General features: G+C 42.1%; 1 protein-coding gene across 5 annotated transcripts in view; it reads right to left on the reverse strand.

The window, feature by feature from the left end:
* Nucleotides 1-27,513, reverse strand: part of AGMO (alkylglycerol monooxygenase) — a 672,742-nt gene that overhangs the window by 161,207 nt on the left and 484,022 nt on the right. Inside the window, exon 13 of one of the 5 annotated variants that reach the window (XM_029589004.1) lies at nt 18,343-18,390. The exons of the other annotated variants lie outside the window; for them this stretch is intronic. Within the exon in view, the coding sequence (XP_029444864.1) occupies nt 18,358-18,390 (33 nt within the window). The 3' untranslated portion in view covers nt 18,343-18,357. Of the gene's footprint in view, nt 1-18,342; nt 18,391-27,513 lie in introns of those variants that run through there. 5 annotated transcript variants of the gene reach the window in all.

Below are 27,513 nucleotides of genomic sequence, written 5' to 3' on the forward strand. Positions count from 1 at the left end.
CATCTCTCCGTGAACCCTGCGGAGAGGCCCGACGCATGGAGGTATCTTGGCTGGAGGTCCCAGGAAGCGGAGCAGGGCCGGAGGTGCTGGTGGAAGTCCGAGGTTGGGACTGGCGGCCGACTGCCGCCAGCAACGAGCTGGAGCCTGAAGCTGGTGAAGAGAGGTGAGAGGACTGCACCGTGGGGCTGCTGCGGGCGGTGAGCGTAACACTGATGATATCCACTCAAGAGTACCAAGGAAATGAGTACAGTGGCTACAGAACTGCTGCAGTTAAAATTTCAGGAATCAGTTAGAATGGGACAGATTAGAAATAGGTACCTATAACCTTTTGATTTAAAAAAACAAAAAGGATCAAATTCAGAATCAGGAGAATATAGATCAGCTGCAGTGTCTTGTAAAAGACTTCATATCCTTGTACATTTTGCACATTTTGCTGTCTGAAAGTTTCAAATCAAAACACATTAAAGAAGGAGTAGGGGACCATCAGCGTTTGATATTTGGATATTATAATAGGCAATTTGAATATTTTAATATTATAATAGGCAATTTTGCCTTTTATGAGAAAATACAAATTTTCTTTCAACACACATTTAAGCTCTGGAATTCATTGCCGGAGGATATGGTTAGGGAAATCAGTGTACCAGGGTTTTAAAAAGATTTGGATAATTCCTTGGAGAAGTCCATAAACTGCTATTAATCAAGTTCACTTAGGGAATAGCCACTACTTATTACTGGTATTAGTAGAATGGGATGTATTTAATGTTTGGATACTTGCCAGGCACTTGTAACCTGGATTGGCCACTGTTGGAAATAGGATGCTGGGCTTGATGGACCCTCGGTCTGACCCAGTATGGCAAATCTTATTTGAAATATTTGGACAAGATAAATTGTGCATCACACTTTTTTCTTTTGGTTCTGTTGATTGATGGTGTGACTACCCACCATCTGTTTTGTGTGCATTCACTGATCTACACAACATACTCTATATTTTCATCATGAAAAGAACAATGATATAAATATTCCAAAAGTAATTAAGAATAAAAAAAGACAGAGTATTTATTTGTTAAGTCTTCATACCCCTTGATTCAATATTTGGTGGAAACCCTTTTTGCTGCAGTACCAGAGTGAGCGCAGACATCCTTGTACTGCTGCCGTTGCCATCCGTGCTGTCTGTATGCTAAACCCCAGAAAGGAATGGCTCCTGTATTAGTGGAAGTTGGCAACTGCAGCATGGCCTTTTCTTCTTCCCACCCCCTGTGGCCAGGAAGAGGAAGTGATGCTCAGCAGGGCAGGTGGGAAAAAGAAAGGGCCATGCTGCATCCAAAAGTAGTGGCAGCATTGGCCCGAGGAGTAGCGCCAGTCAGAAACAAACAGCTGACGATCTGCAATGGGAGACAGTATTAGTCCTCGAGGCTGATGGGATTAATTCTTGGGCTGTGGGGGCTGAAAGAGGAGGCTGCTGCAGCTCCCAGTTGCGCTCGGTGGGTGGGGGTGGGGAAGTGAGTGAATCTGAGAATGAGCTAGAGGGGTGGAACAGGGAGTAAGTGAAATTGAGAGTGAGCCAATGTGTATGTAAGTGTGAGAGAGAATATGTAACTGAGAGCTTGTGTTTAAATGAGTCAGAGAGCATGTGTGTGATAGAGAAAGTGGTGTGCATGTACAAGAGAGAGACTGGTCTGGTGACTGTTGTGTGTGTTTGTATGTGAGAGCAATTGGTGAGGGAGGTGAATATACGAGAGAGAGAGAGAGAGACTGGTCAGGGAGGAGACTGTGTGCATGTAAGAGAGAGAAACTGGATAGGGAGAAGACTAGTGTGCATATAAGAGAGAGAAATTGGTCAGGGAGAAGACTGGTGTGCATGCGTGGGAGAGAGTAGTCAGGGAGGTGACTAATGTGTATGAGAATGGTGAGGGAGGTGACTGTGAGAGAGAGAGAGACTGATCAGGGAGGTGACTGGTGTGAATGTGAGAGAGAGAAGTGACACTGTGTGTGTGTGTGTGTGTGTGTGTATGAGAGACTGGTGAGGGAAGTAACCTGTATGTGTGTGAGAGAGAGAGATACTGTGTGAGAGAGTGGCGAGATGTGATGGTCAGAGAGAGACAGAGACTGATGAGGGAGCTGACTGTGAGAGACTTGTCAGGGAGGTGACTGGTATGCATGTGTGAGATTAAGAGACTGGTCAAGGAGTTGACTGGTGTGTGTGTGTGTGTGTGTGTGTCCGTGTTTGAAAGAGGCAGAGAGACTGGTCTTGGGCCCTAAGGAAGAGGACCATGAAGACAAAGCTTTGGTAGTCCCTGCTGCTTCTGGTATGTGCTACTGGCCTGCAAGGGAAAGGAATAGGAGAGTTGCTGGAGATGGTAAGTTAAGGTAGCTTTTTAAGTTCATTTTTCTTGATTGACTGCAATTTAATTATTGGGTATTATGTCATGTGTCTGCTGTTTTGAAATATTTTATTGGTGTTTGGATAATTTTTAATACATTTTATGAGTTTCTAATTATTTCATATTCTATTCAACAGTTGTTTTGAAACATGTATTCTCATTATTAGTATAGTTTTACAATTATTATTGTAAAACTTGAGGAATGTATAAACAGAAATATGCATATAAAAACTGAATTGGAAACAGCAAAAAGCCAAACTCTGTATCCAGTGCCACAATGAAAAACAAAAACATTAGCTTTATGGTCTCTTTATTCTGTATTTGGTGAGGATATGTCTGTGTTCTGCATGTGTGACCAAGGTAAGGGTATTCTGCAAGCTTGTAATTTCTAGGTAGGGATCTATAGCAGCTTGGCTTGTTCTGTTTTCTTAATAAGCGGTGCAATGTTTAGGGCTGGTTTAATATTTGTAGTTTTGCCATTTCATAGGTTGGGTTGATACTGTTTGAGTGTGTTCTATAATACAGGTGTAACCTTGTATGGATGAGCTTGTTTGCATTATTGCAGATCCTGGGACTATGTTAGGTGCTATATTTCTGTATCCATTTCTCCAGCTTTACACCTCATGCAGAGTGGCTTTTTTGGGTTTCAATTCCAGTTTCTGTCTCCATATTTATAATTTCTGTACTGGGTGAAGGTCGATTTTATGTGTGTGACCGAGGTGAGGTATTTTACTAGCATGTAGGCATTTCTATGAGTCTTCTTTGTTGTGTTTTTTCAATAGGACGTGCATTAGTGGTGAACTGCTGTCTTTTCATTAGGAGTAGGGAGAGATTGTGTTGCTGTTACTGAGATGACACCATCATATTTTTTATGTATGGTGAGTTACATGGGGAAAGTCCTACTTCTGCTGTTCACCCACTTTTGCAGGACAGGAGGTTCCCTGTGGATGTAGACTGTGTTTATTTTTAGCCCCGTGATAGCCATGTGTTCAGTGTGTCACACATGTGAGAACCATCTGTTCAGGTGTGTCCTGACAGAAAAAAGGTTGACACCCACTGATTTAGGGTAGGTGTCTCTCAACTTTTTATAGCGAGATGGTGAAGTTTTCGCCTATTCTTCTTGGCAGAAAAGCTCAAGACCTTTCAAGTTGGCTGGGGATCGTCTGTGGACTGTTGTCTTAAGTCAAACCACAGATTTTCTGGGTTTTACTTGGCATACTCGAGGACATTCACTTTCTCCTTACTGAACCACTCCATTGCTGCTTTTGCTTAGGATCATTATTCTGTTGAAAAGTGAATTTTCTCTCCAGACCCAAGTCTATGGCAGACTAGAACAGGTTTTCCTCCAGGACCTGCCTCACAAATCTCCTGGTCCCCATGGTTGCAAAGCATCTCCACAACATAATGCTGCCACCACCGTGTTTTACTGTATAGATGGTGTTCGCAGGGTGATGAGCTGGGTTTGTCTTACACTACAAATACTGCTTAGCACTGAGACCAAAAAGTTCTACTTTGGTCTCATAAGACCACAAAACCTTCTTCTAGCTATGCACAGTGTCCCATAAGTGTTTGCAAATGCTATGGAGCACATCAAATGGCTTTCCTTCAGCAATGGCTTCCTTCTTGCCACTCTCCCATATTTGTGGGGTATTCTTGAAACTGTTGAAAAGCCAACATTTTCTCCAGTCTCAACCAGAGACCTCTGTAGTTCTTTTAAAGTAATCTTAGGCCTCACAATGAACTTTTGCAGCAATTTCCTTAACCCATGGCTACTGACTTGGGAGGGAAAGTCTGATTGCAGCAGGTTTTAGTGTGTCAAACTGTTTTCACTTTACAATAATGGACCTGACATTGTCCCAGGGAATATTGAAATACATTGCCATTTTCTTATAGCCTTCCCCCCAGTTTGTACCTTTGGATAATGTTATCCTGGAGTTCTTTTGGCAGTTCTTTGTTTGGCATGTTTTGACCTTTGCTTCAAATTCACTTCATAGAAAAGAAATAGGTTAATTTTTCATCCAGGAGTATTCAAATCAGCTCAGCTGCAGTGATTGGACACAGATGGGTTCCCTTTAACTTATGCTGGGCCTCGTTAAGGACATTTTTTGAACCAGTGCTAATTTGGGTTTGCTATGATAGGGGGTGTGAAAACTTATGAAATCAAGACTTTTTGTTGTTTTTATTCTTACAGTAATTACTTTTGGAATATTTCTATAATTGTTCTTTCATGTTGAAAGTTTAGAGTATGTTGTGTAGATCAGTGAAACTTCTACTTTAATGCATTTGGATTTGCAGCAGAATGTGAAAAATGTACATGGGTGTACAAGGTACTGAATTTCAATATCAGTTTCAGTAAATCATTCTAAAAAAAGAAAATGGTTGCTCAAATGAAAGAGGAAAATAATGTTGATCAAATATTGCCAAGGGTTCAAAAGCAACAGTTTCTACCAGAGTAATCTTACTGATACCTATAGTTCATTTGAGTTTTGCTAAAGCTTCTGACAGTACAATTGTAGATATCTGAAATTATGGAAGGTAAAGTTCAGTAACTTTTTTGAGTTGGTAAAGAGTGAATGATCTAGAGAAGAGTAAGCAGCAATACACATACTTTTATAGATAAAACAGAAGCGTAAAACCATGTCACATTGTAAAAACACTGCAGAGAATATTAACGTTAAATGGTATACTGAGAGTCTGGGCAAAGAGCCAAAGACGTTTTTGGTGAGATTTATGGCCAGATTTATGTTTTGGGTATAACATATTGCATAAAGACTGCAAGCAGGTTACCTGTAGGGTTTTAAAATAGTTAGACAAAAGGCACCACCTATAAATCATTTTTTGTGGCTCTATCAGTGCCAAACAATCCAAAGGATATAACAATCAATGTGTATATGTGTAAATATACTATTTTTTAAGATGCCGCATCAGCAAGCCTGGCGACGTGTTCAACCATGAAATGTAGAACCGTCCGGTCTGTTAATCATCTGCGGCTCTTAACGACTTCAAAGCCTGTAAGATTGTTGAAAAAGAACGTTCTAGAAATATATTTATAATCCGTCTGGAACGGCTCAAAGGCCTGTGAAAATATTAAACATGATGAACCAGGTGATTCGTCTGTCCCAACTATAAAGTATCTGTTTCTAGACCCGACAGCGGCTGGTGTTTCTATACAGTTATTGTAGCTTCATCAGGGGAAAATAACCTTGGGAGCGAACAATCTCCTTCTTTCGGACGCCAAGTCTCGCAATGATCCTTCGTGGAAGTGGGACAGACGTATCACTTAGTTCATCATGTTTAATATTTTCACAGGCCTTTGAGCCGTTCCAGACGGATTATAAATATATTTCTAGAACATTCTTTTTCAACAGTCTTACAGGCTTTGAAGTCGTTAAGAGCCGCAGATGATTAACAGACCGGACGGTTCTACATTTCATGGTTGAACACGTCGCCAGGCTTGCTGAAGCGGCATCTTAAAAAATAGTATATTTACACATATACACATTGATTGTTATATCCTTTGGATTGTTTGGTACTGATAGAGCCACAAAAAATGATTTATAGGTGGTGCCTTTTGTCTACCAGTTTTGATATACAGGACCAATCAAGGGTTTTAAAATAGCACATCTTTTGCACAAGAATTTAATTACCTGCTAGTATAGAATGGGGAAAACTTCAGCAAAAAAAAAAAAGGTCTGCAACAAGCTTCAGCAAAAAAATGTAGGTTTTTTTAATTAACTCTTTTATAAAATTATTACTACAATAATAAAATAACAACCAACAAAAAAAACCTGCCAAAACAAAATAAACATTACAGAAGAGTCTGGTATGTGCACTTACATAAATTAGTGGCCTATTTACTAATGGGCCGATACAGTAAAAGTAGCGGGAGAGCGGGCAAATGCCCGCTCTCCCGGCGCATGCACAGGCAACTCTCCTGTGCGCGCGATTCACTAAATTAATTTATTTAAATTAGGGCCCGCGGCGGCGCTAAGGACACTAGTGCATCCCTAGTGCCTCTTTTTGGACAGGAGCGGCAGCTGTCAGCGGGTTTGACAGCCAACGCTCAATTTTGCTGGTGTCGGTTCTTGAGCCCGCTGACAGCCACGGGTTCGGAAACCAGATGCCGGCAAAATTGAGCGTCCGGTTTTCAACCCGCGAGCTGTTAATATAATTCAATATAATTTTTATTTTTTTATTTTTAACTTTTTTTTAACTTTGGGGGCCTCCGACTTAATATCGCCATGATATTAAGTCAGAGGGTGCACAGAAAAGCAGTTTTTACTGCTTTTCTGTGCACTTCCCCGGCGCAGGCAGAAATTAACGCCTACCTTTGGGTAGGCGCTAATTTCTTAAAGTAAAATGTGCGGCGGGCCATTAACATGCATTTGCATGTTCCAGGAGCTATTAGGTTCGGGGGGGTTGGACGCGCGTTTTTGACGCACTATTACCCCTTACTGAACAAGGGGTAAAGCTAGCGTGTCGAAAATGCGGGTCCAATCGCGGGTTAACAGTGTGCTCCGCTGAAACGCACTGTACTGTATCGGCCTGTATGTTGTGAAATAGCAATAAATCGCAGTAATGGCCACTAATACAAGTTACTTCCCAATTACCTCTATTATTTTCCAATGCCAGGAGATTGCTGCTCATTTTTCAGCTTAGTGCTAAAAATAAATCAGGTGCATCATGAGGTAATGAGCTAGGTTGCATGCAAATTATCTCTATCAACTAAAAAGCAGGTTGTTAATACAAACAAAAAACACACTTTGAAATGTCTGTATGCCAATGCCAGAAGTCTAAGAAGTAAGATGGGAGAGTTAAAGTGTATAGCAGTAAATTATATTGACAAAATTGGCATCTCAGAGATCTGGTGGAAGGAGGATAACCATTGGATCAGTGTTATATCAGGGTACAAATTATATCGCAATGATAGGGAGGATCAACTTGGTGGGGGTGTCCGGGAGGGTAGAGTCCAACAGGATAAAGATCATACAAGAGACTAAATACTCAGTAGAATCTACATGGGTAGAAACCCCATGTGTGTTGGATAAGAGTATAGTGATAGGAGTATACTACCGTCCACCTGGACAAAATGGTCAGACAGTTGATGAAATGCTAAGAGAAATCAGGGAAGATAACCAATTTGGCAGTGCAGTAATTACCCCAATATTGACTGGGTAAATGTAACATCAGGACATGCTAGAGACATAAAGTTCCTGGATGGAATAAACGACTGCTTCATGGAGCAATTGGTTCAGGAACAAATGAGAGAGGGAGATATTTTAGTTTTAATTCTTAGTGGAATGCAGGATTTAGTGAGAGAGGAAACAGTGATTGGGCAACTTGGCAATAGTGATCATAATATGATCAAATTTGAACTGACTGAAAGGGGGACAATAAGTAAATATACAGCTCTAATACTACATTTTCAAAAGTAACACTTTGATAAAATGATGAAAATAGTTAGAAAAAAACAGAAAGGTAAGAACATAACAACATAAGAAATTGCCATGCTGGGTCAGACCAAGGGTCCATCAAGCCCAGCATCCTGTTTCCAACAGAGGCCAAACCAGGCCACAAGAACCTGGCAATTACCCAAACACTAAGAAGATCCCATGCTACTGAAGCAATTAATAGCAGTGGCTTTTCCCTAAGTAAACTTGATTAATAGCCGTTAATGGACTTCTCCAATAACTTATCCACACCTTTTTTGAACCCAGCTACACTAACTGCACTAACCACATCTTCTGGCATCAAATTCCAGAGCTTTATTCTGCGTTGAGTGAAAAAGAATTTTCTCTGATTAGTCTTAAATGTGCTACTTGCTAACTTCATGGAGTGCCCCCTAGTACTTCTATTATTCGAAAGTGTAAATAACCGAGTCACATCTACTTGTTCAAGACCTCTCATGATCTTAAAGACCTCTATCATATCCTCCCTCATCCGTCTCTTCTCCAAGCTGGACAGTCCTAACCTCTTCATCCTTTCCTCATAGGGGAGCTGTTCCATCCCCTTTATCATTTTAGTTGCCCTTCTCTGTACCTTTTCCATCGCAACTATATCTTTTTTGAGATGCAGCGACCAGAATTGTACACAGTATTCAAGGTGCGGTCTCACCATGGAGCGATATAGAGGCATTATGACATTTTCCGTTTTATTAACCATTCCCTTCCTAATAATTCCTAACATTCTGTTTGCTTTTTTGACTGCTGCAGCACACTGAGCCGACGATTTTAAAATATTATCCACTGTGATGCCTAGATCTTTTTCCTGGGTGGTAGTTCCTAATATGGAACCTAACATCGTGTAACTACAGCAAGGGTTATTTTTCCCTATATGCAACATCTTGCACTTGTCCACATTAAATTTCATCTGCCATTTGGATGCCCAATCTTCCAGTCTTGCAAGGTCCTCTTGTAATGTATCACAGACTGCTTGTGATTTAACTTCTCTGAATAATTTTGTATCATACGCAAATTGAATACATCACTCATCGTATTCCTTTCCAGATCATTTATATATATATTGAAAAGCATGGGTCCAAGTACAGATCCCTGAGGCACTCCACTGTTTACCCTTTTCCACTGAGAAAATTGACCATTTAATTCTATTCTCTGTTTCCTGTCTTTTAACCAGTTTGTAACCCAAGAAAGGACATCGCCTCCTATCCCATGACTTTTTAGTGTTCGTAGAAGCCTCTCAAGAGGGACTTTGTCAAATGCCTTCTGAAAATCCAAATACACTACATCTACCGGTTCACCTTTATCCACATGTTTATTAACCCCTTCAAAAAAATGAAGCAGATTTGTTAGGCAAGACTTCCCTTGGGTAAATCCATGTTGACTATGTTCCATTAAATCATGTCTTTATATATGCTCTACGATTTTGATCTTGAGAATAGTTTCCACTATTTTTCCCGGCACTGAAGTCAGTCTCCCTGGTCTATAGTTACCCGGATCGCCCCTGGAGCCTTTTTTAAATATTGGGGTTACCTTGGCCACCCTCCAGTCTTCAGGTACAATGGATGATTTTAATGATAGGTTACGACCTTTTTGCTTTCTTTTTGCTTTCTTTTACGCAGATTCAACCACCACAGACTGGTGATCCAACTGAGGCTTTTGAAAGCCTGGAGCTGACTGTACTAAATAGGTAGAGTCAGTTTTCCTGTGGACTGGTGCAATGGAGCCAGGATGTTCCCAGTTCTTTTTCAGAAGGTCAAGAAGAACTTGATGGATGGGGATGGAGGTGATTTCCTTGGGTGCATCCAGGAATTGAAGCAACTCCATCATTTGATGTCTGTCGTCCTGTTCCGTCAGTAACTGGAAAGGGACCAATTCAGACATGTCCTTCAAAAAATTTATGAAAGAAAGGTCCTCTGGAGGAGAACGCTTTCTACTTTCAGTGGGTGAAGGTTGTGAAGGCAAATCATCGGTGTCTGGTGAAGAATCATCAGTCCAGGTATCATAAGGATCAGCACCTGTCACTCTAGGAACTGTAGAGGGACGGGGTAGTTGGATACCTGAAGGTCCCGGTTTAGGCTCTGAAGGCATTGGAGGAATAACTGGAGGCAACGATGAAAGTAATGAAGGCCCTGGTGCCAGCATCGATGGCATCGGTGGATGGCTCGATGGCACTGATGAAGGTATCGATATTGATGGCTGAGGCAGAACTCCCAAAGGAGGGATGCAGAATGGTGTTTTTCTTCCCGATGATAAAATTAGTGGGAGGGCACCGGAGCCATCGGTGACCCGGGGTCCACTGGTGGAAAAGCGGCAATAAGCGCTTCCCATCCTCAATAGCAGTGGTGCCAATGCTGCTGGAATCGGGTCAGTGCTCGGTTCCACTATCGGTACAGATATCGGTGCCGGGGGAACCTGGAGTCGATGCATCGCCTTGTCGATGGCTTCCTGAACCATCTGGTCCAATTCTTCTCAGAGACCTGGAGCTAGCAGCCCCGACTCCAGAACAGAAGAAGGAGGCAGAGTCATAGCCGGAAGGACTACCGTTAGAGATGGAGTCACGGCTCCCGACGCCCTGTCGGGTGAGGATTGCCTCGGTGATCTGGTCGCTGAAAAGGTCGGTGCCTTTTCTGGACGGGGTTTCTTCGGCGGTGGCTCGGACGATGGCGAGGTCGATGGTTTTGATGCCTCGGTGGTCCGAGACTTTCGGTGCTGATGGCGATGTTTCTCCTTACGATCCCCTCGGTCCTGAGGGGGAGAAGAGGGTGTCGAAGCCAGGAAGTGATCGATGCTGGGTGGTCACCGGTCGGTGGTCACTGCTGATGCGATGTTGACGGTGCCGGTTCAGATGACGTTGATGCAATGGACGGAGTCGGGGTTTGAGCATGGAAGAGAAGTCCCATCTTCTCTATTCTGGCCTTGCGACCTTTTGGTGTATTAGGGCACATTTGGTGCAGGTCAAGACATCGTGCTCTCATCCAAGACACATTACACAGACTTTATGTGGGTCTGTAATGGACATGGTACGAGTACAGTCTGGGCACCGATGGAACCCCGATGCCATGGCCATAGAAAAATCGAGCCGCGGTACAGTCGACGGCCAGTAGGCCGCGAGGGCCAAACTCAATGGTAATCGACGGAAAACGGGAAAAACCTTACCGGAGTACCGCGGACTGAAAAAAGTTAACGGAAGGACCCCTGTGGGGCAATTTAACTTTAAATAATTCCGTGAGGAAAATTCCTGTCAGGAATCCTTGTAGAGCTCCTTAACCACGTGGCTACTGCTGCACGGAAAAAAGAAGACTGAGGAGGGACTCCTGCTGGCTGCAGGGTTGGTGCCATGCTGGGCATGTCCAGTAGGGGCCAGTCAAAGTTCTAGAAACTTTGACAAAAGTGTTCCATGATTGGGCTCCATCCTGTGATGTCACCCATATGTGAGGACTACCATCCTGCTTGTCCTGTGAGAATCGAGGAACCCGGATTGGAGGAATTCGGGGTTGGACCCCAATGTGCAACTGCTGAACGAGGTCTGCAAGAATGAAATTCCCTCTGGTTCCGGAGTCGACCAAAGCCAGCGTATCAAACGTACCCCCAGGATAGATGAGGGTAACCGGTACAGTACATGAGGAGGTGGAACATGTATTACCTAGGGTCAGCTCATCATTGATCCCTAGGTCCTGGCATTTCCCGGCTGCTCACCACATCGGGCTAGGAAGTGCCCTTTGCCACCGCAATATAGGCACAGACCTTGAGCATAGAATCTTCTTCTCTCTTCCTGTGAGATTGGGCCCCAGCCCAACTGCATAGGCTCTACATCTTGATTCCCTGGAGAGGCAGAAGAGGAGGGTACCAGTCGGGAAAATGTAGTTCCAGCGTTACTGGGTTTAAGGCCGGACCTCCCTTCCTGGAACCAGTGTTGGATACGGCGGTCCACTTGACAAGCCAAATCGATGAAGCTGTTCAGGTCATCCGGGAGGTCCCTCGCCGCCAGCTCATCTTGGAGTTTTGAGGAGAGGCCCTCCAGGAATATGCTGTGGAGACTGTCATCGCCCCAGTTCAGCTCGGCTACTAGAGTCTGGAATTCCACTGCATACTTGGCCAGGGGCCGGTTGCCCTGGCGTAGCTGAAGTAACTCAGAGGCGGCAGTGGGCCTGCGAGAGGGCTCATTGAAGGTATGTCGAAAGGTAGAGACAAAGTGTTCCAGATTCCCTAGGAGGGGATCTTTAAGCTCCCATAGCGGAGAAGCCCAGGCCAGAGGCTTCCCGTCCAACAAAGAAATGATATAGCTGGTCTTAATCTGGTCCGTCGAAAACTGGGAAGGCAGGAGGTTGAATCGGATGAAACACTGATTGAGGAATCCGCGGCAGTACCTCGCTTCCTCCGAGTACCGTGATGGTGCCGGGAATTGGATGGGCATTGCCGGTCCGGAATTGGCCATTGCAACTGGCATAAGAGGTACCAGTTCAGGTGCATGATCAATCCGATTGGCCAGTCTCTCTACGGTCTTCATCACGGAATCCAGACAGATTTGCTGTTGTTGCAGATGCTGGGCAATTCCGGGGATGGCTTTCAAGCTGGCCGTGTCCGCCAGGTCGACGGCCTTGGAAACTGTTGGGTTCATGAACCCTTGAGCCAGCAGGGACAGATGAAGACTCACTGTGGGAAGGCCCATAGTGGATGTCAAAGCCGGGAGGCGGCACTGGACAGGAGACCAGAGGGATCTTCACCACTGGAAGCCCGCGGTCCCCCCGAGAGGAGCTCGTGAGGACCCGAGCCGCTTGGACTTAGGAGAGGCCTCCTGGAAGTAAGCCAGAGTCTGAAGCCAGTAGTCAGAAGCCTGAGTCACAAGCCAGTAGTCAGAAGCCAGGGTTGGAAGTCAGTAGTCAGAAGCCGGGGTCAGAGACCAGTATCAGAAGCCAGGGTTGGAAGCCAATAGACGAAACAGCAACTAGTAGCTCTCACCAGAGAGTGAAGCTTGTTGCAAGGCAAGGGAGAAGGGCGTCCAGCAGGGTTATATACCTGCAGCGTCTGACGTCATCCTGAGAGGTGGAGGCTTCCTTTCCCGCGCTGGGCCCTTGAAATGTCCGGGCCTTGTGCTCATGCGCGCCTAGAGGGCGGGGTTTGAACAGACGTCGGCGGTGTCTCCCCTGCAGAGGGGACGCCGCACCGGACGCAGCAAACCCGACCATGCCTCAGCCCTGCTGCCACCAGATACCCGGAGGTAGGTGGGGGACCGGCCCACGGACCTCCACAGGTCGGGCATGCAACACAGAAACACTAAATTAATTTTTTGCTTCTGTGTTTATTAATGAGGATATTGGGGATATACCAGTTTCGGAGATGGATTTACAGGGTGATGAGTCAGATGAACTGAACCAAATCCCTGTGAACCTGGAAGATGTAGTAGGCCAGACTGACAAACTAAAGAGTAGCAAAATGCCTGAACTGGATGGTATGCATCCCAGAATTCTGAAGGAACTAAAAAATGAAATTTCAGATCTATTAGTTAAAAATGTAACTTATCATTAAAATCATCTCCCTGTTTTATGTAACTTTATTTTTCTCTTTCCAAATTTCATGTGTTATTAACCCTGTTATTTGTAAACTGATGTGATATGCAAATGAATGTCGGTATATAAAAGTTATTAAATAAATAAATAAATACTTGAAGACTGGAGACCGGCCAATGTAACCTCAATATTTAAAAAGGGCTCCAGGGGTGATCCGAGAAACAATAGACCAGTGAGCCTGACTTCAGTGCCGGGAAAAATAGTGGAAACTATTCTAAAGATCAAAATCACAGAGCATATAGAAAGACATGGCTTACTGGAACACAGTCAACATGGATTTACCCAAGGGAAATCTTGCCTCACAAATCTGCTTCATATTTTGACGGGGTTAATAAACTTGTGGATAAAGGAGAACTGGTAGATGTAGTGTATTTGGATTTTCAGAAGCCATTTAACAAAGTCCCTCATGAGAGGCTTCTAAGAAAACTAAAGAGTCATGGGATAGGAGGCGATATCCTTTCATAGATTAAAAACTGGTTAAAAGACAGGAAACAGAGATTAGGATTAAATGGTCAATTTTCTCAGTGGAAAAGGGTAAATAGTGGAGTGTCTCAGGGATCTGTATTTGGAAAGGAATACAACGAGTGAGGTTATCAGATTTGCAGATGATACAAAATTATTCAGCGTAGTTAAATCACAAGCAGATTGTGATAAATTGCAGGAGGATCTTGCGAGACTGGAAGCTTGGGCATCCAAATGGCAGATGAAATTTAATGTGGACAAGTGCAAGGAATTGCATATAGGGAAAAATAACCCATGCAGAAGTTACACGATGTTAGGTTCCATATTAGGAGCTACCACCCACGAAAAGATCTAGGTATCATAGTGGATAATACATTGAAATCATCAGCTCAGTGTGCTGCAGCAATTAAAAAAGAAAACAGAATATTAGAAATTATTAGGAAGGGTATGGTGAATAAAATGGAAAATGTCATGATGTCTCTGTATCGTTCCATAGTGAGACCGCACCTTGAGTACTGTGTATAGTTCTGTTCACCACATCTCAAAAAAGATATAGTTGCACTGGAGAAGGTACAGAGAAGGGTGACCAAAATGATAAAGGGGATGGAACAGCTCCCCTATGAGGAAAGACTAAAGAGGTTAGGGCTGTTCAGCTTGGAGAAGAGACGGCTGAGGGGGGATAAGATAGAGGTGTTTAAAATCATGAGAGGTCTAGAACAAGTAGATGTGAATCGGTTATTTACATGTTCAGATAACAGAAGGACTAGGGGGCACTCTATGAAGTTAGCAAGTAGCACATTTAAGACTATTCAGAGAAAATTCTTTTCACTCAATGAACAATTAAGCTTTGGAATTCGTTGCCAGAGGATGTGGTTAGTGTAGTTAATATAGCTGGGTTTAAAAAAAGTTTGGATATGTTCTTGGAGGAGAAGTCCACTAACTGCTATTAATCAAGTTGACTTAGGGAATGGCCTCTGCTATTAGTAAGAGGGAAGGTCCAAAGAAACAAACCGGAAACCGATCCAATATTGCAAGTAGCGACCAAACGGAGAGGATCGGTAGACACCAAGTGAACTTTATTGAAAAAATGCCCGACTCAGGCCGAGTTTCGCTCAATTCTGAGCTACTTCAGGGGCTAATATAAAAACAACATAATAAATATTACTAAATAAACATCTATGACTGATTAAACAAATACAAACAGATTTAGACATATATACACCACACAGACATTAATGGTTAAATCACAATAAAAGATAACAAGATTGATTTAAAGAGAAAATATAGTTAGCCCATAGCTATACTGTTATAACACTGTGGTCACATATTTGTTGATCCGTATCAAGAATTGTTGTAAGTATCAGCAACCTTAAGCTACCACTAAGATATTGAATGGGTTATAATTTGAAAAGTTGAAAAATATAAACAACAGGTACCTATATGTCTAATATACAATAAGAATAAAAATAAAACAATGGCTAAAAAGGAATGACTACCTGTTGAAGTTGGTGGGATCTGTTAGCATTAGATTCAACTGGCATCAATTCTAGTAGTGTGCTCATCCACATCTATATAAGGGCAAACCGGAACAAAAGATTTGTGCATTACAGGTGATATAGGAGGGCAGTGGTAACTAAGTGGTCAATTTTACATAAGAATAAAAGAACAGATAATCCTAAATCAAAATCTATTACCTGTTGCTAATGTTCAACCTTCACTGTCAGACCAAAATATACTGCAGGAGTACCTCCTATTCAAAGCCTTTTAAAACACAGTGTTTACGCGACAAATCCTGCCTGTGACCAGGGTTGTTTGAAACTGGATAGAGTGGGATATTTCAAAAAAAGTTACAGATTAAAAACAATCTATATAAAAAATCCCTAAATTTAAAATGGGATGTTATTGAAAAAAAAGGGCAGTTGCTGGTTTCAAGAGTAGCCCTCTGACCACTCGGTAGCCCTTCCGGATCCACCACTTGGGAACAAAGAGTGCGTGAGGCCAGATGGAGGCTGAGGGTAGGAACAAGACGAGACATGGAACTGAAGGACTTGGAAGACTCAGACGAGGGCTCGAGGAACTTGGAAGGCTCAGACAAGGATTCAAGGAACTTGGAAGACTCAAATGAGGATTCATGATTCAGGCACTAGTACAGGGAGAGTATTGCACCATAGCGAGCCCTACCCAGCAACCCATTGCTGGACGCGGACCACGCCAGAAGAGAAGCAGACTCCAGACAAGGTGAAGACTTGGAACTGGTAACATGACAAAGATTCAGGAGAGGCCTGCACCAAGGCACGCCCCACTCAGCCGCCTGTGGCTGGTCGCGGAGCACGCTGAGTGGAGCAGGTTCTGGCTTGAGTCTAGGGCATGGACGGAAGCAGGAACAAGGAACTCTTCAGACCAGAAACAGGATTCAAGACTCAGGATTCAAAGGATTCAGGACTCGGCATTAAAAGCAAGATCCTTCCGGAGACTTGCGCTGCAGACGTGAAGACAGGCTTTGTGTCACGAAGCGCCCTACACAGCCCCCGAAGGGCTGGTCACAGACCACAATGGTGCACGCCAGGAAAGGTGGACGAAGGAAACCTGGAAGCAGGGCGGAGAGCCGGAGACAGGAACATCAGGACCAGGACTGGAACATCAGGAACATAGAACATCAGGAACATCGGAGAGATGACGAACGAGCTCCAACGAAGAACAGGACCAGGAACATTCACAGGAGACCAGGAACATCGAACATGAAGACCATCAAGACAGGCGGAGACCATGGAGAACCTTGCATGGTGAAGGAAGCACAGATGACTAAGGATCCATGCGAAGACCCCAAGGAATGGAAGCTGAGCCCTTTATAGGGCTGGTGGAGGAACAGGCTGATGATATCATCTGTTGGGGCCGCGGGGCTTTTCCCGCCACTGGCCCTTTAAGTATTGACCAGAGGCACGTGCATGCACACGTATGCAAGAGCCCAGGACAGTCAGCAACATCGGCAGCGTTCCTACCGCATAGCTGGAGGCAATGGCGGTGACACTCCCGCCGTGAAATGAACAAATGGCGGCAGCACCAGGGCTGTGAAGAGGAGCTGCGGCAGTGGCTTCCTAGCCACAGGAAAGTGGAGACAGCAGCTTCCTCTGCCGTGCAGGGACAGTCCCAGCGGTGGCTCTTGCCACACGAAGAGAAGGAATCAGTGGTGGCCTTCCTGCCGCAGGCAGCGGTGACGACGGCAGCTCTAAGCCGTTTGGGGAGGTCGGAGCGGCCTGCACCAGCGTTGGGCCGGGGTGGTGTCTGGGAAGGTGAGGGGAGCTGCACGTGGGCCTATCCCGCAGCAGCAAGCGCAACAAGGCCTATACTGGTTGTGGTAGGAGCTGGGGGTTTTGAAGTAGGGTACTTGCTTTTTTTAGCGCTAAGGGGTTAAGAAATGTAAATAAACTTAATTTAAAATAAATATTAGGGATGTCGGGCCATGGAAATCCCTTGTATTTAGATCCTGGGGTGGGGTTGGGGCTTGAAGGACTATGTGCTTGCTGCCAGAGGGGTAGAGAAATGATTGAGTATTGAAGACCCCTTTCACATTATGCAGGAGGTGGGGAGAATCCCTCATGCTAATTTGTCACTTTCATTTCGGACCGGTTAGTATAGGTTATTTCAGCTGTCACCAAGCTCACAAAAAATTCAACATGCAATTTGAGTCAGATGTTAAAATTTTGGGCTTTATGGAGCCCGTTGGAAATGATATGTATGAACAATGTACCATGCTATGAATGTGGGAAAGTTTCATTTGCATATAAGGCTCCTTCATTTACATTCATGTAGGAATTAATTTTAGCACTTACACAGAGCAGTTATGTTAACACGCACATTAAGGACTTAATGCATATCATTTTATTTTAGCATGCACAAAATGCTCTTAGGGCCTGATTTTAAAAAGCATTTACTCGAGTAAAACAGGGTTTTACTCGAGTAAATGCACTTTACTTGAGTAAGTGGGCTTTTGAAAATTGCTATAATATATGCCATTGAATTGTCCATAGGATTTACTTGTGTAAGTGCACTTTACTCCAGTAAATGGCTTTTGAAAATTGCTACAATAGTAGTTACATTTACATGTGTAACTCCTTTTGAAAATTACCCCCTTAATGTGCACACTAAACTTTATTGCATAGTTCCTTCTGTATTGCATTAGAATATTATCAAATGCCTAATAAATTTGAGTTACTATTAATATATTAATTTTTAAATAAATATTCTTTAGAAGTTCATAAGCTGATCGTGTACAGGTGTGAGCCTTACATCTATTTCACAAAAGCATATCTCTTTTACTTGTTCACCTAAAACAAAAAATAAATCTATGACCAGGTTTAGAGAAGGATTGCAATGAACCATAAAACTGAATATGATGTATCCCCCTGTAGGTAATTAACTCCTTATATCTTACCTACTAATCTGACATGCTTATGATTGCTTGAGTTCCTCTGTACTACTGAAAACTCTTTAATGAGCAGGCTCTTGTGCAATAAAAGGAACCTACAAAAATGCAAAATAATGAACCCCATTTAGGACCTTGGTCTCGGAATTAACCTTGCTGATATTTTGCCACCACGATAGTCAAATAGTATGCAAATTAACATACATGTCAATGTTAACATTTTGCATACCCTGGCATCTCTTTAAATTATACAATTAGGATAGCAAATTTAAAAACAAAACTAACACACACATACATCCTGTGGGACCTATGAGAGTTTTTTTAACATATTAAACCTGCCAGAATTCCCTCAAGCTCATAAATAATTTGAACATGTTACTTAAAAAAAATAGAAAAAAAAAGGTTTCTATTTTATAAAGTGACTCAGTTGATTATCTATGAAAGTATCAAATGCCATTCATTGAAAAATTCATTTCATTTGATACCCTATTCAGAATTTAAGTCCACATATTCCATGAAAGCAGCACGCTGAGATCCATATTCAGATGCCGTCCAGATAGCAAAGTCAGCTGGCTAACTCTAGCTGGATAACTTTAGGACAGCTCTTTGGCCTGACCAAACTTAGAGGGTCATTTATCATTTTGCATTAGGGCCTTAATGCTAGTGTTATAATTGCCCTCTCTTATAGTGGTATAAATAGTAAACTTCTCTCTCTTTCTCTCTCTCCCCCTCCCCTCCAATAAATATATCATGTGTTGTGGAAATTACCTATGCAATGTGGAAGCAGGGAAATTAGCCTAACCATGTCCCCTTTTTTTATTGCGGGCACTATTTCTCAGGGATATGAATCATTTTTATAACAAATTGAAATATCGTACGATATTTCTTAAATTAGTTATAAATCGGTTAAATTGTGAAACGAACACTTTCCCCCAAAATTTTCATGAAAAATCGTTTTTCGGCTTAGTGCACGCTAACGCCCTAACAAAAAAACATTTATTTTTGTTATTTTTTGTTACTTTTTGTTATTTTTAGTTAGTGCGCTCTAAGCTGAAAAATGATTTTTTACTAAAAAAAAATGCCGATCCGCGGGAAGACGAGATTTTCCCGCGGCCACACGAACCCGAAAGCGCAAACGATCGGGCACTCGATGCACATCAATACTATTTCTGCTATATTTATAGCATTTTTATGAATCTAGGGCTTAGCCGGTTAAGCCATCCGGCTAACTCTGAATATTGGAGCAAGCTGTTTAACTTAGCCGGCTAACTCAACGCCTACCAATTACGCCTCCGAAACACCCCTAACTCATTAGCCGGCTAGAACTTAGCCAGATTTGTGTTCGAATATTCATTTAGTGGGCTAACCTCTGAGTTAGTAGGCAAAATGCTTTTGAATATGGACCTCATTGTATTTAAACTGGATCCCAACAATTTATTACCTAAAAAATATTCATACAGACACCACGACAATGAGCATTCTGACTGCCAATGTTGAAGGCCTGATTTGAATGTAAGCATCCAAAAGGGAGAGGAAAGAAAGAACTAAGTTATGATTTTCTTTACTGAATTACACTTGTATAAACTGAGGCACAGAGATAATGCAGTGAGTCAGCAGTAAAACAGGATTTGGACTCACAAGCTTCACGAGTTTTAGTAACTCATAGTGTACTGTGCCAATCTTTAGACCACAACTTCTCCCTAAACAGTGTGTTCAGCTAATGATCCATGACACTGCTTTGGGTGTTACACACTAAAGGATGTAACACAAATGCAAATCAAGATTGCTGTTGTTAGAAATTAACACATTGATTGAGACTAGGTTCAAATTTCCTCCAAACCAGGATGCTTTGATTTGGCTCTGATATTTACAAGCTGCTTTCAGATTTAACCTGATGCAACCTGGATTAGATCTGAATCCTCTTAAAATGCTTTGTGAAAATCCTAGCCAACCCGATTCAGCTCAGATTCCAGCTTCTAACTGGTCTGAGAAGAACAATTAAATCTTTCTAGCAGATGTAAGAAAGTTGGGCAGCGTTTTTAAGGAAGCAGCCTGAGAGCTCCTGCTGTCATTTTGTGCATTCAGGGTAGGAAAGGGAGGGAATGAATCCTTGAAAGCAGACAGATTAATGATTGTACAGACAGAAATAATGCAAATGTTAGGAAATTCTGTGAATAGCAGTACAGAACATACATTGTTTTAGTTACACAGATGTTGTATTGTGTAACTTTGTCTTTTGACCATTAGCTACATAATCCATTGAGAAAATTATTAGTGTCAGTGGGATAGAACAGTAGTTCTCAGTGCTGAGTCTATCTTGGAGACCACTAAACACATCAGACATAAACAGTCAAATTCCACAACAGAAATACAAAGATTGCTGTCAGTTGTGACTTTACATAAATGTTAGTGTGTACTGTTTACTTCTACAGTAACACAGTCTTTTTAGAAGTTTGCTACTTTTACAGCCAACTAATAATTCTCAGTGGTATTGCTGGTCTGCGCAGAAGTATGCAGGTCATCATAAAATAAAATAAAAGTATATCTGTTGTATGGACATACTGTAGCTATAAAATCCTATCTGGCATAAGACTATTGGAGTAAATAATCAAACTACCTGCATTGTTACAAATCACTAGAGTAGTTTTGTTTTGATTACTGTCCACAGAAAAATTGTGTAATGATCCTGGCTGCTAGGCAGCTCCCCCACCAGCAGAGATCCTCACTGAGCCATGCTCTCTCTAGCTCCAGCCACCACCTTGATGGCTCCATGACACAGGGCTCCAGCCCTATATAACCCTGCCTCTCCCACAACTCAGTGCCTCATCATCAAGTCACCTTGGCTTCTTGCTCTGGCCCATCTTGCATTGTTACCCTTGTGGCCTTCTTGCCTTGTGGCTTGTTTAGGCCTCCTTATTTGTTGCCTGTTTTATATGTACATTGCTTGTCCTTGAATCCTGTTTTCCTGTGTTTGTGTTTTCTTTGCCCTGTTCTTGTGTTCCTGTCCCATCCTTGTCTTGATCTGTCTGGGCCTCTCAGAGGCCCTCCAGTTCTCTGTGGGTCTCCCAGTGGTCCCCTTATTTCTTCAGGCCTTCCAGTGGCCTCCCATCTCTTGTGTAGGCCTCTGTTATGCCTATCGTCAAGGAAGGCCTACATAAGAGACAGCAGGCCACTGGAAGAGACAGGGTGTTCCTGCTCTCTGTCCTTGTCTGTTTGTATTCTGCCTTGTTTCTCATTCCAGTTTTCAAGATCAGAGGCAGTATGGTTTTATCAGAGATAAATCTTGTCAGACAAATCTGATCAACTTATTTGATTGGGTGACCAAAGGAGAGCGCTAGATGTAGCTTGGATTTCAGCAAGGCCTTTGACACAGTTCTACACAGAAGACTTATAAATAAATTGTGCGCCCTTGGTATGGATCCTAGAGTGACTGACTGTGTTAGAAACTGGCTGAGAGGAAGGCGACAAAGGGTAGTGGTAAATGGAGTTTTCTCTGAGGAGGGGGGGTGTTACTAGCGGTATACATCAGGGATCGGTCTCTCTCAACATTTTTGTGAACGACATAATAAAAGGATTATTGGGAAAGGTTTGTCTTTTTGCCAATGATACCAAATTCTGTAACATTGTGGACTGCCAGGAAGGTGTGGAAAACATGAGGAGGGATACAGTGAAGCTCAGGGAATGGTCTAATGTCTGGCAGCTAAGATTTAATGCTAAAAAATGATGAGTAATTGATTTAGGATACAAAAACCCAAGGCAATGTACAGTATTGGAGGTGAAATACTTTTAAGAACGTAGGAAGAGCAGGATCTGGGGGTAATTGTATCTGATGATACAAACCGGCCAAATAGGTAGATAAAGCAATGATAAAAGCCAGAAAGATGCTTAAGTGCATAGGGAGAGGAATGGTCAGCAGAAAAAAAGAGGTAATTTTGCCCCTCTATAGATCCCTGGTGAGACCTCACTTGGAATATTTTGTGCAATTCTAGAGACTGCACTTTCAAAAGGATATAAACAGGATGGAGTCGAACCGGATGATGGCTAAAAATAGTCAGTGGTCTTTGTTTTAAAGCCTATGAGTATAGACTTTTATTATTCCGCTTTTCACACTTCTTTCAGTGCTTCAAAGAGGATTACATGCAGGTACTGTAGGTATTTCCCTATCCTCAGAGGGCTTACAATCTAAGTCTGCACCTGAGGCAATGGAGGGTAAAGTGACTTGCCCAAAATCACTAGGAGAAGCAGTAGGATTTGAACTCTAGTCTCCTGGTTTGTAGCCCACTGCTCTAACCACTAGACAACTCCTCCACTTAAAGATCTAAGCATGTATACTCTAGAGGAAAAGTGAGATAGGAGAGATATGATAGACATTCAAATATCTCAAAGGTTTGCATACACAGGAGATAAGCCTTTTTCAACATAAAGAGGCTTTAGAACGAGAGGTCATTAGATGAGTTTGAAAGAGGGTAGATGCAGGAGTAATCTTAGGCAATATTTCTTTACAGAGGGGATGATGGATGCATAGAACAGCCTCCCAGTGGAAGTGATGGTGACAAAACAGTATCTGAATTCAAGAAAGCAAGGGATGGGCAGACTGGAGGAGCCATATGGTCTTGTTCTGCCATCATGTTTCTATATGTTTCTATATGCTCTGTCCATGCAGTGTACTTATTAACCTTGTTCCTACTTTGGAGTTTTACCCTATTCCTGCCTCACCCAGTGTTGCCTTGTTGTGTTCCTGTTTGTCCAGCCTTTCCTAGCCTTGCTTCCACATTGCCCTGCTATGTGTCTTTTTATCTTGTTTCTGCCTTGTCCTTCTGTGCTCCTGCCCTGCTTACCTTGCCTTCCCAATTAGCCTTCCTCAGACTGATCTTTGTTGCCTGACTCAGACTGCCTCTGATCTTTAACCGTCACTTGTTTTCTGCCTGCCTGGATTGCGAGCCTGGTCTCTAACCTTGCCTGACTGCTGCCAGCCCTGACCCTGGCCCGCTATGTACCATGCCAAGAAAGTCCTGCCAGCCACCAGAACTGTGGACTCAACCCAAGTGGTAGGTGGCTGTGAAGCCCTGTACTGCATCTGTAGGGGGAATCTCTAGACCTAGCCGGACAGTCCGTTGCAAACCGCATGAAAAGAATTATTACTACTACTAGTACTACTAGTTATCATTTCTAAGGTACTACTAGAAACATGTAGCATTGTACAGATATACATACGAGACAGTCCCTAATCCATAGAGTTTATACTCTAGTCAAGACAAACATAACTGACAAACAGTTTGTTTGAAGTGTATTTATTGTATAGAAGTGCTTAGAACTTAAAAACAGCTTAAAAAAGTTGAGTTTTAAATTGGATTTGAATATGGACAGAGGGAGCATGATGCACAGACTCAGGAAGTCTATTACAGGCCTACAGCGTAGCAAGGTGGAAAGTATGGAGTCAGTGAGTAAGAGAAGTCTGAACAGTATATGGAAGCAAACAGAAAATCAGTGTAAAGACTTGAGGAGTTACATGGTCATAGCAATGTTGAAGATAGATAAGTCATGCAACTAAATTTTGAACAGACTGCAGTGAAGAAAGATGGTTCAGTGAGGAACTCACAGAGAGTAAGTTACAGTAGTCTAAGTATGAAAAGATAAGAGAGTGAATAAGGGGTTTTGCAACATACTCAGAAAGAAAGGTTTCAGTTTTAGTGATGCTAAAGAGGAAGAACAAACACACTTTAATATTGTTTTTAATGTGCATAGAGAAAGAGAGGGAGGCATCAAATATGACGCCAAGGTTATGGGCCAAAAGAACTGAAAAAATGAGAGTGCCTTCTACAGAGACAAAAGAAAGAGGGGATGCGGGGTTCATGTGTGAGTTGGGGTTCAGGAGTGGGGAAATGAGGCTTTCTGCCTTGGCAATGTTAACATTAAAGTGGCGGTAGGACAGACAAGCAGGCTGAAATTTGGGACTTCTGGGAGTCATTAGCATAAAAGTAGGAAATCAGAGCATCTCAGGAGAAGTGTAGATAGAAAAGAGAAGAGGGAACAGGTTAGAGAAGTTACAAATTGAGACTGCTTTCTCTGACAAAATTAAACATCATGGGATGGGGGCAATGTCCTATTGCAGATTGTGAACTGGTTAAAAAATAGGAACCAGAATATAGGACTAAATGGTCAGTATTCTCAAAGGAGGAGGGGATTTGTATTGGGACTGGTACTTTCTAATATATTTATAAATAATCTGGAGAAGGGAACAATGAGAGAGTTGACACAAAATTTCCAGATGATACAAAATTATTCCACTTTGTTAAATCACAAGAAAAATTTGAGAAATTGCAGGACTGGAGCATCCAAATGACAAATGATATTTAATGTAGGCAGCTACATAGTGATGCACATAGGAAAAAATAATCCAAACTGTAGTTACACAATGTTAGCTTCCTATTAGAAGTCACCACCCAGAAAAAAAAAGGATCTAGGCATCATCGTGAACAAAATGTTGAAATCCTCGGCTCAGTGTGCGATGGTGGTCACAAAATCAAACAGAATATTAGGAATTATTAGAAAAGGAATGGAGAATAAAATTGAGAATACCATAATACCTCTGTATTGCTCCATGGTGTAACTTCACCTAGAGTACTATGTGCAATTCTGGTTGCCACGTCACTAAAAAGATATAGCAGAACTAGAACAGGTACAAAGAAGGGGGAATAGGATGATAAAGAGGATGGAATGATTCCCCCATGAGGAAAGCCAAATAGGTGAGGCCTCAGTACAAGGTTTGTTTTTAAATACAAATTGATATTTGTCCAAAATCATATTATCATTTACAAAATAATTAAGTTGGCCAACAACTGCCTTTTTTTATGATTCTAGATGACAATAGAAAATTGGACACTGGTCAAAAATTAGCCAATACCATAGGATGAATGATAGATTTTTTCACTAGAAATTTCATAATAGCTTCTTTTAAGATTGTTGGAAAGCAGCCCTCACACAGAGATGCATTAGGCATTATTATAAGGGATACAATTGTCATTTAGGGCAGATTTCAAGAGCCAAGAAAATGGAACTAATAGACAAACCTTAGCTGAATCAGTGCCAAGACAACATCTAGTTCTGCTTCTCCTAAAGGCTCACTTTCAAACAAGTCTCTCAGTCAATATTCAGTATCTCTATAGGATTGCCATGGGAGCCACCATCAAGATTCTTCCAGATAAGGACAATTTTCTTTGAGAAACACTGAGCAAAACTATCACAGTTATCAACCAAATGCACATTAACACCTACCATAGGTAAGGGCTGAGCAGGCAGCCCATTCACAAGTTTAAAAAGATCACTAGGCCTATTATGTGACAGGGTAAGAACCTGAGAGATAAAGGCTCATTTAGCTTACAAGATTTCATCAATTAAAATTTCTCAGATAATTCAGACTGGCAGAGAAAAAGAGTCCTTAGATTGTTCTCTGGAAGAAACAGTAAGTAATTTATGATAAGGGAAATGGAACAGCTCCCCTATGAGGAAAGACTAAAGAGGTTAGGTCTGTTCAGCTTGGAGAAGAGACGGCTGAGGGGGATATGATAGAGGTGTTTAAAATCATGAGAGGTCTAGAACGGGTAGCTGTGAATCGGTTATTTACTCTTTCAGATAATAGAAAGACTAGGGGGCACTCCATGAAGTTAGCTTGTGGAACATTTAAAACTAATCGGAGAAAGTTCTTATTCACTCAATGCACAATTAAACTCTGGAATTTGTTGCCAGAGGATGTGGTTAGTGTAGTTAGTATAGCTGTGTTTAAAAAAGGATTGGATAAATTCTTGGAGGAGAAGTCCATTACCTGCTATTAATTAAGTTGACTTAGAAAATAGCCACTGCTATTACTAGCAACGGTAACATGGAATAGACTTAGTTTCTGGGTACTTGCCAGGTTCTTATGGCCTGGATTGGCCACTGTTGGAAACAGGATACTGGGCTTGATGGACCCTTGGTCTGACCCAGTATGGCATGCTCTTATGTTCTCTAGTGTCTACCAAAATCCATTAATTCATATTCTGCCATGTGTTATTGTCTACTTAATAAGAACTACCCAGACCTAATTGAATCCCAGTTCATTTCAAAATGTTTCCTCTGTATGCACGTTTTTAGCAGTTAGCATAAATTCTTAATACTGTCTGTTTTTTCCCAGCAGACCTCAATTATTGCAGTTCATTAATTTCTACTGCTCTTGTATGTAACTGGACACCTCTTGCTTGTGTATCCTTAGGGAGCTTCAATTGGAGCGTAATTAAATGAAAAAATATGCTGTTTCCTTTTGAAATGTGGAAATTTGACAAAGTAATAGGAAACATAAGTAATGACTGCCTAGAGGCAGGTTAATTTACGCAACAACATTTTTTCAGCTGACCCATTAGTTTTGTATTCCATACACACAAACTAAATATTCATAATTCTAAGTGGTACTTGAGATGGTCTTCATGCCACCGAGATACAGAATGCCTCTCTGAAATTAAAAGCATTCAATTGAAAAGGTCTGCAATATTTTCCAACAAGTGCCAGTTCTTCTTCAGTTTGCAATCTATGAAGGGCCAATATAATAAAATGTGAGTAAAAAACATGTGTCGTAAATGTACAGTTTTTTACTCACTTTCTGAAAAATGAGTTAACTCTTGATGCAGCATGCTAAACGGCATGCAAATACAGCATGAGTTACAAAATGTGTACTAACCAAAAAAGGTTCACACAGGTGTCTAAAAGCATGGGCTCAGCCCTACCCCAAATAAGAGCAGCATGCATAAAACTTAAAAGGCTTACTACACAGGCATAAAATTACCTCAGCTAAGGTATGAATTAGTTGGAAGTGGATAATTTGTGGGGGCATGTTAGTGGTAGGTAGGTGAGGGATCCAAAGGCACAGTCTCTCTGACGTGGAGGATCCTGGACTTGGGTACCCAAGAGCTTAGCTCATGGTTTGTTTATTTAAAAACTTGGGCTCTTGGCTCAGTAGACGAGTAACAACTCAAATTTCTGACCCAGGAGTTAAATTTCCAGTGTTATTTTTGTATGCTGAAAAGTTGAATAAAGAGGGTTTTTTTTTTTAAAGTAAGGTAAGCACCTCCCTGCATTGGGGAGTAATAGCTAATGGCTTCATTAATATTAAATTTACTTGGAGATACTTTAATTTGTGTATACATTTTTACTCATGTTTGCATGTACATTTTTTGAGCACTAAAATCCTT

The sequence above is a fragment of the Rhinatrema bivittatum genome, chromosome 2 (assembly GCF_901001135.1).
Source record: "Rhinatrema bivittatum chromosome 2, aRhiBiv1.1, whole genome shotgun sequence".
Classification (NCBI taxonomy): Eukaryota; Metazoa; Chordata; class Amphibia; order Gymnophiona; family Rhinatrematidae; genus Rhinatrema; species Rhinatrema bivittatum.